We start from the raw sequence: 13,112 nt of genomic DNA, 5'->3' as shown, positions 1-13,112 counted from the left end.
CTTCCAGCCAACTTTCATTCTTCTTTCTACTTAGGAGTAAAAGTCATAAGCTAAAGTTCAAATGCTTAGAAATTTTTTTAAAAAGTTAAATTTTTTTTTCAACTAACATTAATTGGATTTTCTCTCTTCCCTTCCCACTGGACTCCAACTGGGGTCAAAAAAGAAAATAAGTTGCAAAATATGTATTGTCAACTAAATCATATTCTTTCCGTGGCCATGTAAAAAAATTTATATCTTATTTTACATACCTTAATATGTAAAAACGGTGTGTAATACCTTTCCATACATAATTCTCTTGCTTCTGTGGGGAGGTGGGCAGCATGTTTCATCACTGATCCTCTGGATTATGATTGGTCATCACATTCATTAGAGTTGACTTTCAAAGTTGTTTGTTTTTGTGGTGTTGCTGTTTTACTAACGGTTCTTATTCTACTCAATCTCACATCACCTTTTATAAATCTTTCCGGTTTTTACTGTAGTTGTCCCTTTCGTCATTTACTATGGTAGAGTCATATTCTGTTATGTTGATGTGCTGTAATTTGGTCAGCTGCTCCCAATTATTAGGCATCCCCTTAATTTTTTTGCTTCAATAAAGAGACATAATATGAATATTTTTGTACATATGAATCCTTTTTCTTTTTTTTTTATTCTCTTTGTGATATACTCCTAGTTGTGGTGTTGTGGAGAAGTGCCTTTTAATTGATGAAGTTTTCCACATAAATTAAGTACTGGATTAAAGTAAGATGGCCTGATGATATAAGGCAACTTTTTTCTTCCTGTTTGTGTACACATTTATTCTCCCACAATTCCTTTGTCTTCAGAGCTTTAACTGCTTCCTGACTTCATAGTTCTTCATTCTTTTAAAAATAATTCAATTTCTGGCATATTATATATCAAAACAAGATGCAACTCTTATTGTGATTTTCTTTTTATAATAGTATGAGACAAATGGATCTCTTTTATATGAAACAGTTCAAGAAATAAAAAATGTAAATCTTATGTAGAACTTGAAGTACATGTTGTGATTGTAATATAGCATACCTTCAGGTTACAGGTTTTTCTTAATACTTTAAAATCAAACCCGTTAGTTCCACCTGGTTCTAATGTAGTGATAACTTAAAACTATATTTTAGTTCTGTTTCTTCTTTCCTTCTCCCACTTCTCACCTCCCACCCTCAGTTTATTGATTGATTAATTTTATTCATTTACAGATCTTGGTGAAACTCTGCAGTTTTGTGTCTCCAGCGGAAGAGCTGGCTCAGAAGGATGATCTGCAGCTTCTATTCAGTGCAATAACCTCCTGGTGCCCTCCTTATAACTTGCCTTGGAGGAAGAGTGCTGGGGAAGTACTCATGACCATATCCCGCCATGGGCTTAGCGTCAATGTGGTCAAGTATATTCATGGTGGGTAAAAATTTTTTTTTCATTTTCACCAGTTTTTCTCTCCTAATACTTCAAAATAAAAGTATTGATAAGCAGATTTTCTTTTATTTTTTTAAGCTGGCAATGAAAATATGACCATCCACATTTATTTAGGTATGTCATGAAATACAATGAGTTCTTATAAATTTCAAAATATAGATTTGGAAGAAATTATTTCACTTCAGCTTGCATGTTCAGTCATAATCATTCTTCCCCCTAAAAATATGAGGTTTCATTTTTGAGGTTTCCTCCATAGTCTCATTTGATCCTTGTAGAAAGTCTCCATCAGGAGCACAAATGATCTTTTGTGGTGATGGTATCCCCTGCTAAGTTCCTGCCCTTATGTTTCATGCTGGTGACTGCCATTTCCCAAGGCTGTGGTTAAGGGAGAGCACAATCTCTGCCGGATTACAAAAGCCCAGGAGGAACCAAGGACCAGCCTAGTTACATGCAGAGAGACTCTTGCTAGAATGTTGGCTGATACATGCTGAAGTTTTTTTGTTGTGGAAGCTCATGAAAGTGCTCATGTGGGCAAGGTTTATCATCTGCGTGGGAGGGTACCTCCTACAACAACACAGTTGCCAAGTTTGTAACAGTAATACTGAAGAAACTTGTAGCATAGATGGGGGCTTTTCTTAACACCAGTTCTTACTAAGAAAATCCGTACTTATTATATACATCTTCATGTCAGTGAGCTCCCAGCAGTTTCTAAATAGGAGGAAGTGGACTTGGTTTTCAAGTAGTTTGCTTATTTTTTGTCTTAGTCCAGATTTTACTGAACTTTTAACTGAAGTTTTAAATAAAATTTGAAATAAATTCGTATTTCTTTACATTTAATCTTTTTTTGAGTTTTACATGAGATGGATTTCTTTAGGCAAAATTGACTAAAGAAAAATAAAAGAATCACTTCCACAGCCAGTCATAATTTGACTGATAGGATTTTGTCCCAAACTGATGGCAACTTTCTGTGTTCCTTTTGCTTGAACTATTTCTGGATAATTCTGTACTGCATTTGCATTTGCATTCTAATTTTTCTTTAAAACAGTAGATATTCCTTTATCTGTTATCTTTATACTGTCACAATATAAGAAATCCAAACTGTAAAGTGGAAACATACTTTGGTAAGTACCTATGTGGGTCTCAGTTTCTTCATCTGTAAAATAAAGAGGCTAGACTAGATGGATCCGAACATCCCTTTAACTGTGTACCTGTGCTCCCAGCAAGGTGGTGCAGTGCCAGGCCTGGATTCAGGCCTGTGTTCAAATCTAGACGCAGACACTTACTAGGAACTTGGGCAAATTCCTTTCTCTCTGTTTGCTTACCTGTAAAATGGGGATAATGGTAGTAGTCACTTTCCTGTGTTGTTATGAGAATCAAATGAGATGATATTTGTAAAGTGTGCAGCATCTGGCACATATTAGGTGCCCTATAAATGCTCACCATTCTTCTTATCCTCTGATGGAAATAGACCATCCAGATATATAGCTTCTGCCTCAGTCTCTCTCTCTCTCTCTCTCTCTCTCTCTCTGGGTGAGCTTACATGTACATGTCCACATGCATGTGCACGCACACACATACAGAGACACACACACACAGTGTTTAACCTATATTGATGTGTCTTCCTTCAAGGTCCAAGTATTGCTTTTTTTTGCCTTTTGTATCGCTAGGATCTAGCCCAGTGCTTATATTATTGTATTCATATATGTAATATGTACGTTATGTTTTGGTTTTCATTTTTTGAGTACACTTGTTACTTCATTAGAGTAAAAAAACCCCTCTCTACGGATACAGATTTGCATGTGCTTTGCAGTTGAGGCTGAGAGTGACTTTGTGCACTGACACGTTATTATATAGTTAAGATGTATCAAAAGCAAGATTTGAATCCAGGTCTTTTGATTTTGAGGTTGACTCTCTAGCTTTTCCTTATTTATAATGCCTTTCATGGGATGGACATTTGATAAATGTTTATTGAGTTGAATTGACGTGAATATTTTCCCAGTATTTTTCTGTATAAAATTTTTTCTTTAAAGACATGATTTTCCCCCAAATAATTAGAAATTTCTTTTTACTTTCTAAAGAAGTTAAAATAAATCTTCATGTCTGCCATCATTGTAACACTGTAATTTCTAAATATTTAACAGCTAGCTAGCTTAGCCACATTTAAGGATGAAAGAAAATGTGCAAAGTCATTGAAAGTTGATTTTTGTGAATACACAGTTGTTGTAATTTTTTGTTTTTGCAGAAAAAGAATGTTTGTCAACATGTGTCCAGAATATGCAGCAGTCGGACGATCTTTCTCCCCTGGAGATTGTTGAAATGTTTGCTGGGCTTTCTTGCTTTCTCAAGGATTCCAGTGATGTTTCTCAAACTCTGCTTGATGACTTTAGGATATGGCAAGGATATAACTTTCTCTGTGATCTCTTGCTCAGGTATGAAGCATGCATTTATTAATTTTTTTTCTATTGAGTGTATGTAATTCTTTTAGTCTCATTTATTTCTGTGTGATTTGCACGTGCATTTGCATAATTAGATCCACTTATTTTGGGGGGGACAGGATGAAATTCTTTCTTCAATTTAATACTTGTTTTCACATCATCTGCCTGTATTTGCTTTTGTCTTATCATTGCAAGATACCCAACCCCATTCTTTTGCCACAGACCAGTGAAGTCTGTGACCTTAGCTCACGACCGTTTTCTAGCAAAAGTCAGATTATCTAGACTTTCAGATGTTCTCTGAGGAACTGGTCCAGCAAGAGTGGCAAACACCCTTTTCCTTCTTTACTAGGCAGTCCCTTAGTAGTTGTGAAAAAAATAATTCAGTGTAGTCCTATCTTGTGCCTGATGAAGAAACTTTCCCTCTCTAGGTCACTTTTAGCTACCTCTTCTTTATTCCTTATTAAGAAGAATTAGATGTAGTTATATGGAGCTGTATGAACTTGTTATATTAAAAATGCTAGCGACCCCATCCTTTCTCCTGCAAGGTACATAGCTATATTAGTCATATGTCCAATTGAGAATTATTGTTGAGAGAAGCCAACGCTTTCCCTCCTTGCTGTTCCTAGGCTTTCTGTGCATTTTAACATGTTCCACTATAGGCAGATCCTCTCATCCTGAGCCACATTTCATTACTAGTGAGGCAGGTATGTCTATAACTGATAGAGTATTTATTCATTGTTCTTATCCTGTGTTTTCTTGTCTGTCTATTCTTGGTCTGCAACTGTGCTTTCATGAGGGGGGTGGTGGTGGTGAACTCCCCCATTTTGGATAAGCAGTTTGTGTTAATCTTATAATAAATATTAGAAAGTTTGTGACATATTTGGAGGTGAGTGATTTGCCTATGACAAAACTGCTAGTATGTGTCAGACCCACAAAATATGTGGTTGAACCAGAAAGATATGTTACTTATCATCCTGTTATTACTTTAATATTTTAAAATGTCCATGATTTCATTAATATAGGTGCTTTTGTCTACTAATGGATTAAAAGCTCTCTGAATTCTGTTCCTCAGTAGTGGACATACTCCATCACTGGGAACTATTCCAGCTTGGTAGCCCTTGCCAGAACTTATACTCTGCTGATCAAGAATCACCTCCATACCACGATGAGACGTTGTAGTAAGACTCGAGGGAAGCAGCCACGTTAGAAGAAAGTTTAAGAAAAGAGTTGGAGAAATTTTTCTGAAAGGGCTTCATCTTACAAAATGTTTTACAAATTATTTAGAGTCACATTCATAAAGCTGCCTTGGCATCAAAGTTACATTCAGCTGGAACAAACCTAGTCATATCAAGTGAATAAAAGCTAGCAATTTGATAAATAAAGCACTTATTATTTTTTTAGATAAATCATTTATTAAGCTCTTTTAACAATATGTGTCATATTGTACTGCCAAATCAGCCAAATCCATACACAAATGAAAGTCTTCCTTGGAGATAGCTTTGCTTCCAATTTATTTTAGGAAGAGTAATTTTCGAGTTTCAAAATTCAGAGTTGGAAGGGACCTTAGTGACCTCATATATAAATAACCCTTATCTTAAAGAGAAATTCTTCACAAAATGTCCCAAAAGTCTAGCTTTTGTTTGAAGATTGTTCTGTCCTTTTATCCCAATAGTGGTAGAATATTGTATACATTGTTAGATGCAGCCTCTCTACTGAGTATTTTTACTAATGGTTTTTAATCATAAGGAACTATTCATTTGGAGGATGAAAGGAGGATTTTTCCCACCGAAATGGCTGTGGCTTAAACACAGAAGATATTAACAAAACATATTTTAAAAAGAGGAAGATTGCTAGATTTAAAGTCATGGATTTGAAGCTGGAATGTATGTCAGAGGCCATCTGGTCTACAATATAGCCAGCGGGTGGTCCTCTGTACTTTCCATAAAAAAGCCCAAAGTGAGAAGGATTCCATCACTTGCCAAGGCAGCCCATTACACTTCTGAGTGCCCCTTGTAAAGGAATGTGAAGGGTCCCCTGAACTTATCTTTTTGACTCGCCATATTTTCAGAAAAACTGGACCCAGATTATTCAGGCGTGCCCTTCCCCTCCTCCCCCCCAACCAAATAGCATAAGACTTTACCAGTACTGTGTTAAAATCTTTCTCTAGAATAGGGCTTAGAATGACCATTCTAATAACCGTGTCAGAAAAGGAAATAAGTGTAGTCTGGCATGACTTGTTCTTGATGCTTCCTTGTAATCACCATTTCTTTTTCTAAATGTTCTATTATCATCTCTCTAGTAACACATTCTAGAGTGTTCCCAGGAATAACAATCAACCTCATTGTCTGTGGATTCTTTTCTTTCCTTTTTGTGGGGGAGATGGAATGGGGAATGGAGATTTTTCTCTTCTCACTTTCTTTCAGAGGTCACTGGTAGTTGGTCACATATCAGCCAATTCTTCTAGCACATAAGGAAGCTGTTCATATGAACCAGCTGACTTCAGCATATGATTAAGACATATTTCCTGGTAAATAAGTGGGCAAAGGATATGAAGAGAAAATCTAAGTAGCTTTGTCAGTAGAAAGGAGAACTGGGAATCTTGAAAACTAGAGTGTTAATTCTGCCTCAGACGCTAGTTGTGTAGTCATTTAAACTGCCTTCAGCTTCCGTTTTCTTATCTGTAAGATGGCCATAATAATAGCGTCTATTGGGATTGTGATTAGGATCAAGGTATATGAGATAGTGTAGTAAAGTGCTTTCCAAATCTTGAAACACTAATGTTGAATTTAATAATTTTACTACTAAATACTAATAATAACGTTGCCCATTATTATGGTGTATAACATTGTTCCAGATCATTAATATTAAGAGAATTTCAGATTTTAAAACTGAGGTTTTATTCATCCCCTGAAATTGGTGAAGATGGTAACAGAAATAGTCAATGTTGAAAAGGCTGTCAGAATACAGGAATACTACCAGTACACCACAGGTGTTGCTCTGAAATATTCCACATATACTGTGTAAAGACAGTTTGAAGTTATGCAAGAAAATTCGCCAGACTTTTGGCCCAGCACCTGCACTAATGGAATGCATCCCACAGAGTTTACAACAGGGTCCCATGTTTATTGGAACATTTTTGGCTATAGCAGCAACAAAAACAAAACCTTGAAACAAAAGGATTCCCCATAGATTGAACAAATTATGATATGTGAATGTAATTATATTTTTGAACTATTAGAAATTTGAGGAAATAAGAGAGAGATTTCAGTGAGTTCAGAGAGTGAAGTAAACAGAAGTAGGAAAACAATATGCATAATAGTAAACACAGTGACTATAGTAATGAATATGATAATATTCATAAATAAATGTGAATAAATGAAAATGATAGATATGAAAAGAAATCCAAATTCTGAGAAATTATTATGAAACATCTTGGTCACAGAGAATATGTGATGAAATACACCTTCCTTCTTCCATTTGAAATGGAGTGGGGTGGGATTTGGAAAGTAGAGTGTGTGAATTTTACATACACAGTAACGTATTATCCCTGATTGGTTTTGCTTTATCTTTTTGTAGTTGTTATAAGGTAGGGCTCTGTTGCACAGTAAAGGAGACAATAAATACCTGTAACAAAAGGCATCAATAAAAATTATTTCATAAATAAAATCTAAATTAGTTTTTTTTAGATAATATTGCCCTTTTTGCTTCCTCATCAGAATGGTTTCTCCTTGTATCTTGGGAATTTCATTATTAGGAACTTCTTCTGGGCTGACTTCCCCTAAGTAGCTTTTATCCATGATTTCCTATTTACCTTTCCTCTGAACCCTTGGAATTCGTTCTAGAAAAATACAGGGTTTGGGGTGGTGGGCCTGAGATGACAGAGAAAAGGCAGAGACTTGCTGAATTTTCACCAAAACCCCTCCACACAACTTTCAATAATGCCTCATAACAAATTTGGGAGTGATAGAACCCATAAAAAGACTGGGTGAAACAACTTTCTACCCAAAACAACTTAGAATGGGAGCAGGAAAGGACAGTCCAGCACAGGCCATGCCCCAGCAAGCCAGCAGTAGGCTTTGGGGACACCTGAATCAGTGGCAGTCTCTGGGCTTCTCAGCCTACAGACAATAAGGGGGTCAGAGAACTGGTCACAAGAAGATTATAGGGGTCCATTTGCTGGCACTAGGGTTAGGATTCTGTTGCATTGCCCGTTCTTGGATCTGGGTTGCATTCTTGGTTTTCCTGCCAGGGAGGAGCACTAGCATGGCAGAGCTTGTAGCCACAGAGGAGCTGGGACCCTGATTATGGTCACAGTTCCAAGGTGGAAGAGAGTGACTGAGATCTTTCACAGACCAGAGCACAGGCCAGGAGAGTAATAAATGCATCTCTCCCTAGGGTCAAAAACTTATAGGTCCCCAGAATTAGCTTTGAAAAGAGATGCACCAAAAACTTGAAGCTTGGGACAGTGCCCACTCTGCTCTGGAAGCAGAGCCCCAGTTTACCATGAAGTTAAAAGTCAAGAAATAAACTGGAAAGATGAGCAAACAACAGAAAAAATCCTGACTATAGAAAGTTGCTATGGTGACAGGGAAGATCAAGATACACACTCAGAAGACAATGAAATCAAAACTGCTACCTCCAATGCCTCGAAGAAAAATATGAGTTGGTCTCAGGCCATGGAAGAATTCAAAAAGGACTTTAAAAAATCAAGTAAGACAGAAAGAGAAAAAATTGGGAAGAGAAATGAAAGTGATGCAAGAACGTCATGGAAAAGGAGTCAACATCTTCTTCAAAGAGGCACAAAAAATAACACCTAAAAAAATGGGATACGCCAAATGATAAAAGAGGCACAAAAATCCAATGAAGAGGAGATTGACTTGAAAAAGCAGAATTGGCTACATGGAAAAAGATATACAGAAATTCACTGAAGAGAAGAATTACTTAAAAAGTAAAACTGACCAAATGGAAAAAGAGGTAAAAAAGACCATTGAAGAAAAGAACTCCTCAAAAAGTAGAATTGGCCAAATGGAAAAGGAGGTACAAAAGATCACTAAAGAAAACAATGCCTTAAAAATTGGACTTGGGCAAACGGAATGACTTTATGAGACATGAAGAAGCAATAAAACAAAGTCAAAAGAATGAAAAAATAGAAGAAAATGTGAAATATCTCATTAGAAAAACAACTGAGCTGGAAAATAGATCTAAGAGAGAAAAATTTAAGAATTATTGGATTACCTGAAAACCATGATTAAAAAAAGCCTAGACATCATCTTTTAAAAAATTAAGGAAAATAGTCCTAATACTCTAGAACCAGAGAGTAAAATAGAAATTGAATCAACAAATCACTTCCTGTGAGAGATCCCAAAATGAAAACTAGCAATATTATAGCCAAATTCCATGGCTCTCATGTCAAGGAGAAAATATTGCAAGCAGCCAAAAAGAAACAGTTCAAATACTGTGGAGCCACAGTCAGGATAATACAACATTTAGCAAAAATTTCTACCTTAAAGGATCAGAGGCCTTGGAAAATAATATTCCTGAGAGCAAAAGAGCTAGAATTACAACCAAGAATCACTTTCCCAATATAACTGAGTATAATCCTTTAAGGCAAAACAAGGATATTCAATGAAATAGAAGACTTTCAAGCATTCCTGATGAAAAGATCAGATCTGAATAGAAAATGTGATTTTCCAATATAAGGCTCAAGGGAAGCATAAAATAGGCAAACAGGAAAGAGAACTCATAAGTGATTTAACAAGATTAAATTGTTTACATTCCTACATGGTAAGCTGATATTTGTAATTTCTAAGAACTTTATCATTATTAGGGCAGTTGGAAGGCATCTACATAGGCAGAGGGTACAAGTGTGTACTGAATATAATGGGATAATTATCTAAAAAAAATAAAGTTAAGAGGTGAGAAGGGAATGCATTGGAAGAAAGAAAAATGGAGAGATAGAGTGGGGTAAATTATCTCACATAAAAGAGGTGTGAAATTGCTTTTACAGCGGAGGGGAAGATAAGGGAGGTGGGGAAGAGTATGAATCTTACTTTTATTGGAATTGGCTCAAAGAGGGAATAACATATACAGTCAGTGGGATATAGTAATCTGTCTTACCCTATAAGAAAGTAGGACAAGAAGGGGATAAGAGAAGAGTGTGTATGTATGTATGTTCTGTGCATGTGTGCCACATGCGGGGATTGGTGGGAGGAGGTGCTGATAGATGGAAAGGTGGATTGGGGGAAGTAAAAATCAGAAAGCAGAACACTTTTGAGAATGCAAAGGGTGAAAAGAGAGAGACAGACAGAGTGAAAGAGAGCTAGAGTAGAATAAATGGGGGAAATAGGGTGGAAGGAATTACATAGTTGGTAATTAATATTGTGAAAAAAATTTGCCGCATGTTTCTCTGGTTAAGACCTAATTCCTCAAATATATAGAGAACTGAGTCAAATATAGATATAAGAGCCATCCCTCAACTGATAAAGGATATGAACAGGCAGTTTTCAGACAAAGTAATCAAAGCTATCTATAGTCAGGGAAAAATGCATAAAATCACTTTTGATTAGAGAAATGAAAATTTAAACAATTTTGAAGTACCACTACCCACCTATCAGTTTGGCTAATGTGATAGGAAAGAAAAATGACAAATGTTGGAGGGGATATGGGAAAATTGAGACACTAATGCACTGTTCATGAAGTTATTTACTGATCCAACCATTCTGTAGAGTAATTTGCAACTATGCCCAAAGGGCTATAAAACCTTGCATACCTCTTGACCATGCAATATCACTGCTGGTCTCTATCCCAAAGAGATAAAAAGCAGAAAGGAAAAGGACCTATATGTACAAAAATACTTAAAGAAGCTCTTTTACTGGTGGCAAAGAACTGAAAATTGAGGGATGTCCATTAATGAGGGAATGGTAGTGAACAACTTATGGTATATCATTGTGATGGAACGCTATTGACCAGTAGGATGATTTCAGAAAAACCTGGAAAGACTTGCATGAACTGATGCAAAGTAAAATGAGCAGAACCGGGAGAACATTGTATACAGTAACAGTAATATCATATGATGATCAACTGAGAATGACTTAGCTATTCTCAGCAATACAGTGATCCAGGACAGTTCTGAAGGACTTATGATGAAAAATGCTATCCAATTTCAGATAAAGAGCTGATTTTTTCTTTTCTTTTCTTCATTTATTTTTAGATTTTGACATTCATTTCCACAAAATTTTGAGTTCTAGTTTTTCTCCCCATCTCTCCCCTCCCCCCAACCCATAATACCTTGCATTCTGATTACCCCTTCCCTCAATATACCCTCCCTTCTATCACATCCCATCCTTCCCTTATCCCCATCTTCTCTCTTTTCTTGTAGGGCAAGATAAATTTCTATACCCCATTACCTGTATTTCTTATTTCCCAGTCATATGCAATGATAATTCTCAACATTCATTTATAATACTTTGAATTGCAACTTCTCTCCCTCCTTCCCTCCCTACCCATCCCCACTGAGAAGGCAAGCAGTTCAATACAGGATATATATATATATATATATATATATATATATATATATATATATGTGTGTATATATATATATATATATATATATATACACACATATATATATGTGTGTGTGTATATATATACATATATGTATATATATACATGTATATATATACATACATATATATGTATGTATGTATATGTCTTATTGCAAAAGACTTCCATAATAGTCATGTTGTGTAAGACTAACTATATTGACCTCCATCCTACACTGCCCCCCCCTTTTTTGTATTCTCTCATTTGACCTTGTCCCTTCCCAAAAGCAGTTACTTCTAGTTATTCCTTTCTGCCATTTGCCCTCCCTTCTATCATCCCCCTCACCCCACTTGTCTCCTTCTCTCCTATTTTCCTATAGTGTAAGATAGATTTTCATACCAAATTGAGTGAGCATGTTATTCCCTCCTTAAGCCATGCGTGAAGAGAGTAAGCTTCACTTTTCCTCTCTCACCTCCTCCCTTTTCTCCTCCATTGAACAAGATTTTTCTTATCTCTTTTACAAGTGATAGCCTGCCCCATTCCATTTCTCCCTTTCTCCTCCCAATATTTTCCTCTCTCACTCTTTAATTTAATTTAATTTAATTTTTTTATGGATATCATCTCTTCTGATTCAACTCAACCTGTACGCTCTGTCTACATATGTGTATGTGTGTGTGTGTGTGTGTGTGTGTGTGTGTATGTGTATAATCCCTCCACCTACCCAAATACTGAGAAAAGTCTCGAGTTAAAAATATTATCTTTACATGTAGGAATGTAAACAGTTCAGCTTTTGAAAGTCCTTTATGATTTCTCTTTCCTGTTTACCTTTTCATGCTTCTCTTGATTCTTTTGTTTGAAAGTCAAATTTTCACTTCGGTTCTGGTCTTTTCATCCCCTGGCGCCTATCTGGGAAAGCCCTCCCACACTGACCTTTGGAGCTTTCTTTGTCGCTTGTGGGTTGAGGGATTTGGGACCCTCCCTGCTGGGAATTCTGCCCTGGAGGTCTGTTCGGGTCCTGTTCCTTTCCTTGCCGAGCAGCCAGGGCTGGGCTCCACTCAACTCAGCGTCCTATGGGATAGACCTTTCCTGTCGGTCTTCCAGGTTACCTTTGGCTGGAAACATCTTTCACTCTGTTGTTCTGTGGTTTCTGCTGCTCTAGAATTTGTTGAGAGTCATTTTTTACAGGTATATTGTGGACTGTGGGGGAAGTGCTAGAGTATAAGCATCTTTCTACTCTGTCATCTTGGCTCTGCCCCCAGATAAAGAACTGATGAAGTATAAAAGCAGATCAAAGCATTCTTTTTCTTTATTTCTTTTCTTTTTTTGGTCTCTTTTCTTTCATAATATGACTAACCTGGAAATATGTTTTGCATGACTATACGTGTCTATCTTTATCAGATTGCTTTCTCAGTGAGGGGTTATGGGAGGGAGAAAATTTGAACTCAGAAATTTTAAAAAACAAATGTTGAAAGTTTTTACATGCAATTAGGGGGAAATAAATATTAAATTTAGAAAAAATAAAAATATAGGATTCGTGTTAGAATATTCCTGTCTTTTCCTTCTTTATCAGAAATTCTATGAGTTACCACTCCCTTACCACTAGGTAAGGTGCCTATCACTTCCACTAGGACACTCCATTTGCTAGCTCTGTAGGTCTACATAGTCTACATAAAATAGATTCTTTCTTCCCCTAGCATAAATGAGCTCAAACAA

The 13,112-nt window shown here is 36.4% G+C and overlaps 1 protein-coding gene across 8 annotated transcripts in view; it reads left to right on the top strand.

The window, feature by feature from the left end:
• The window catches only part of WDFY3 (WD repeat and FYVE domain containing 3), a 324,335-nt gene that overhangs the window by 118,107 nt on the left and 193,116 nt on the right, over positions 1-13,112 (top strand). For all 8 annotated transcript variants that reach the window (XM_072622967.1, XM_072622964.1, XM_072622965.1 and 5 more), the window contains exons 6-7: positions 1,212-1,404; positions 3,665-3,851. In XM_072622967.1, the coding sequence (XP_072479068.1) occupies positions 1,212-1,404; positions 3,665-3,851 (380 nt within the window). The remainder of the gene's footprint in view (positions 1-1,211; positions 1,405-3,664; positions 3,852-13,112) is intronic.

Source organism: Notamacropus eugenii, chromosome 7 (assembly GCF_028372415.1).
Source record: "Notamacropus eugenii isolate mMacEug1 chromosome 7, mMacEug1.pri_v2, whole genome shotgun sequence".
Taxonomy (NCBI): Eukaryota; Metazoa; Chordata; class Mammalia; order Diprotodontia; family Macropodidae; genus Notamacropus; species Notamacropus eugenii.
Note: the sequence above shows the minus strand (reverse complement) of the source record. Positions and strands in the feature narration are given on the sequence as shown.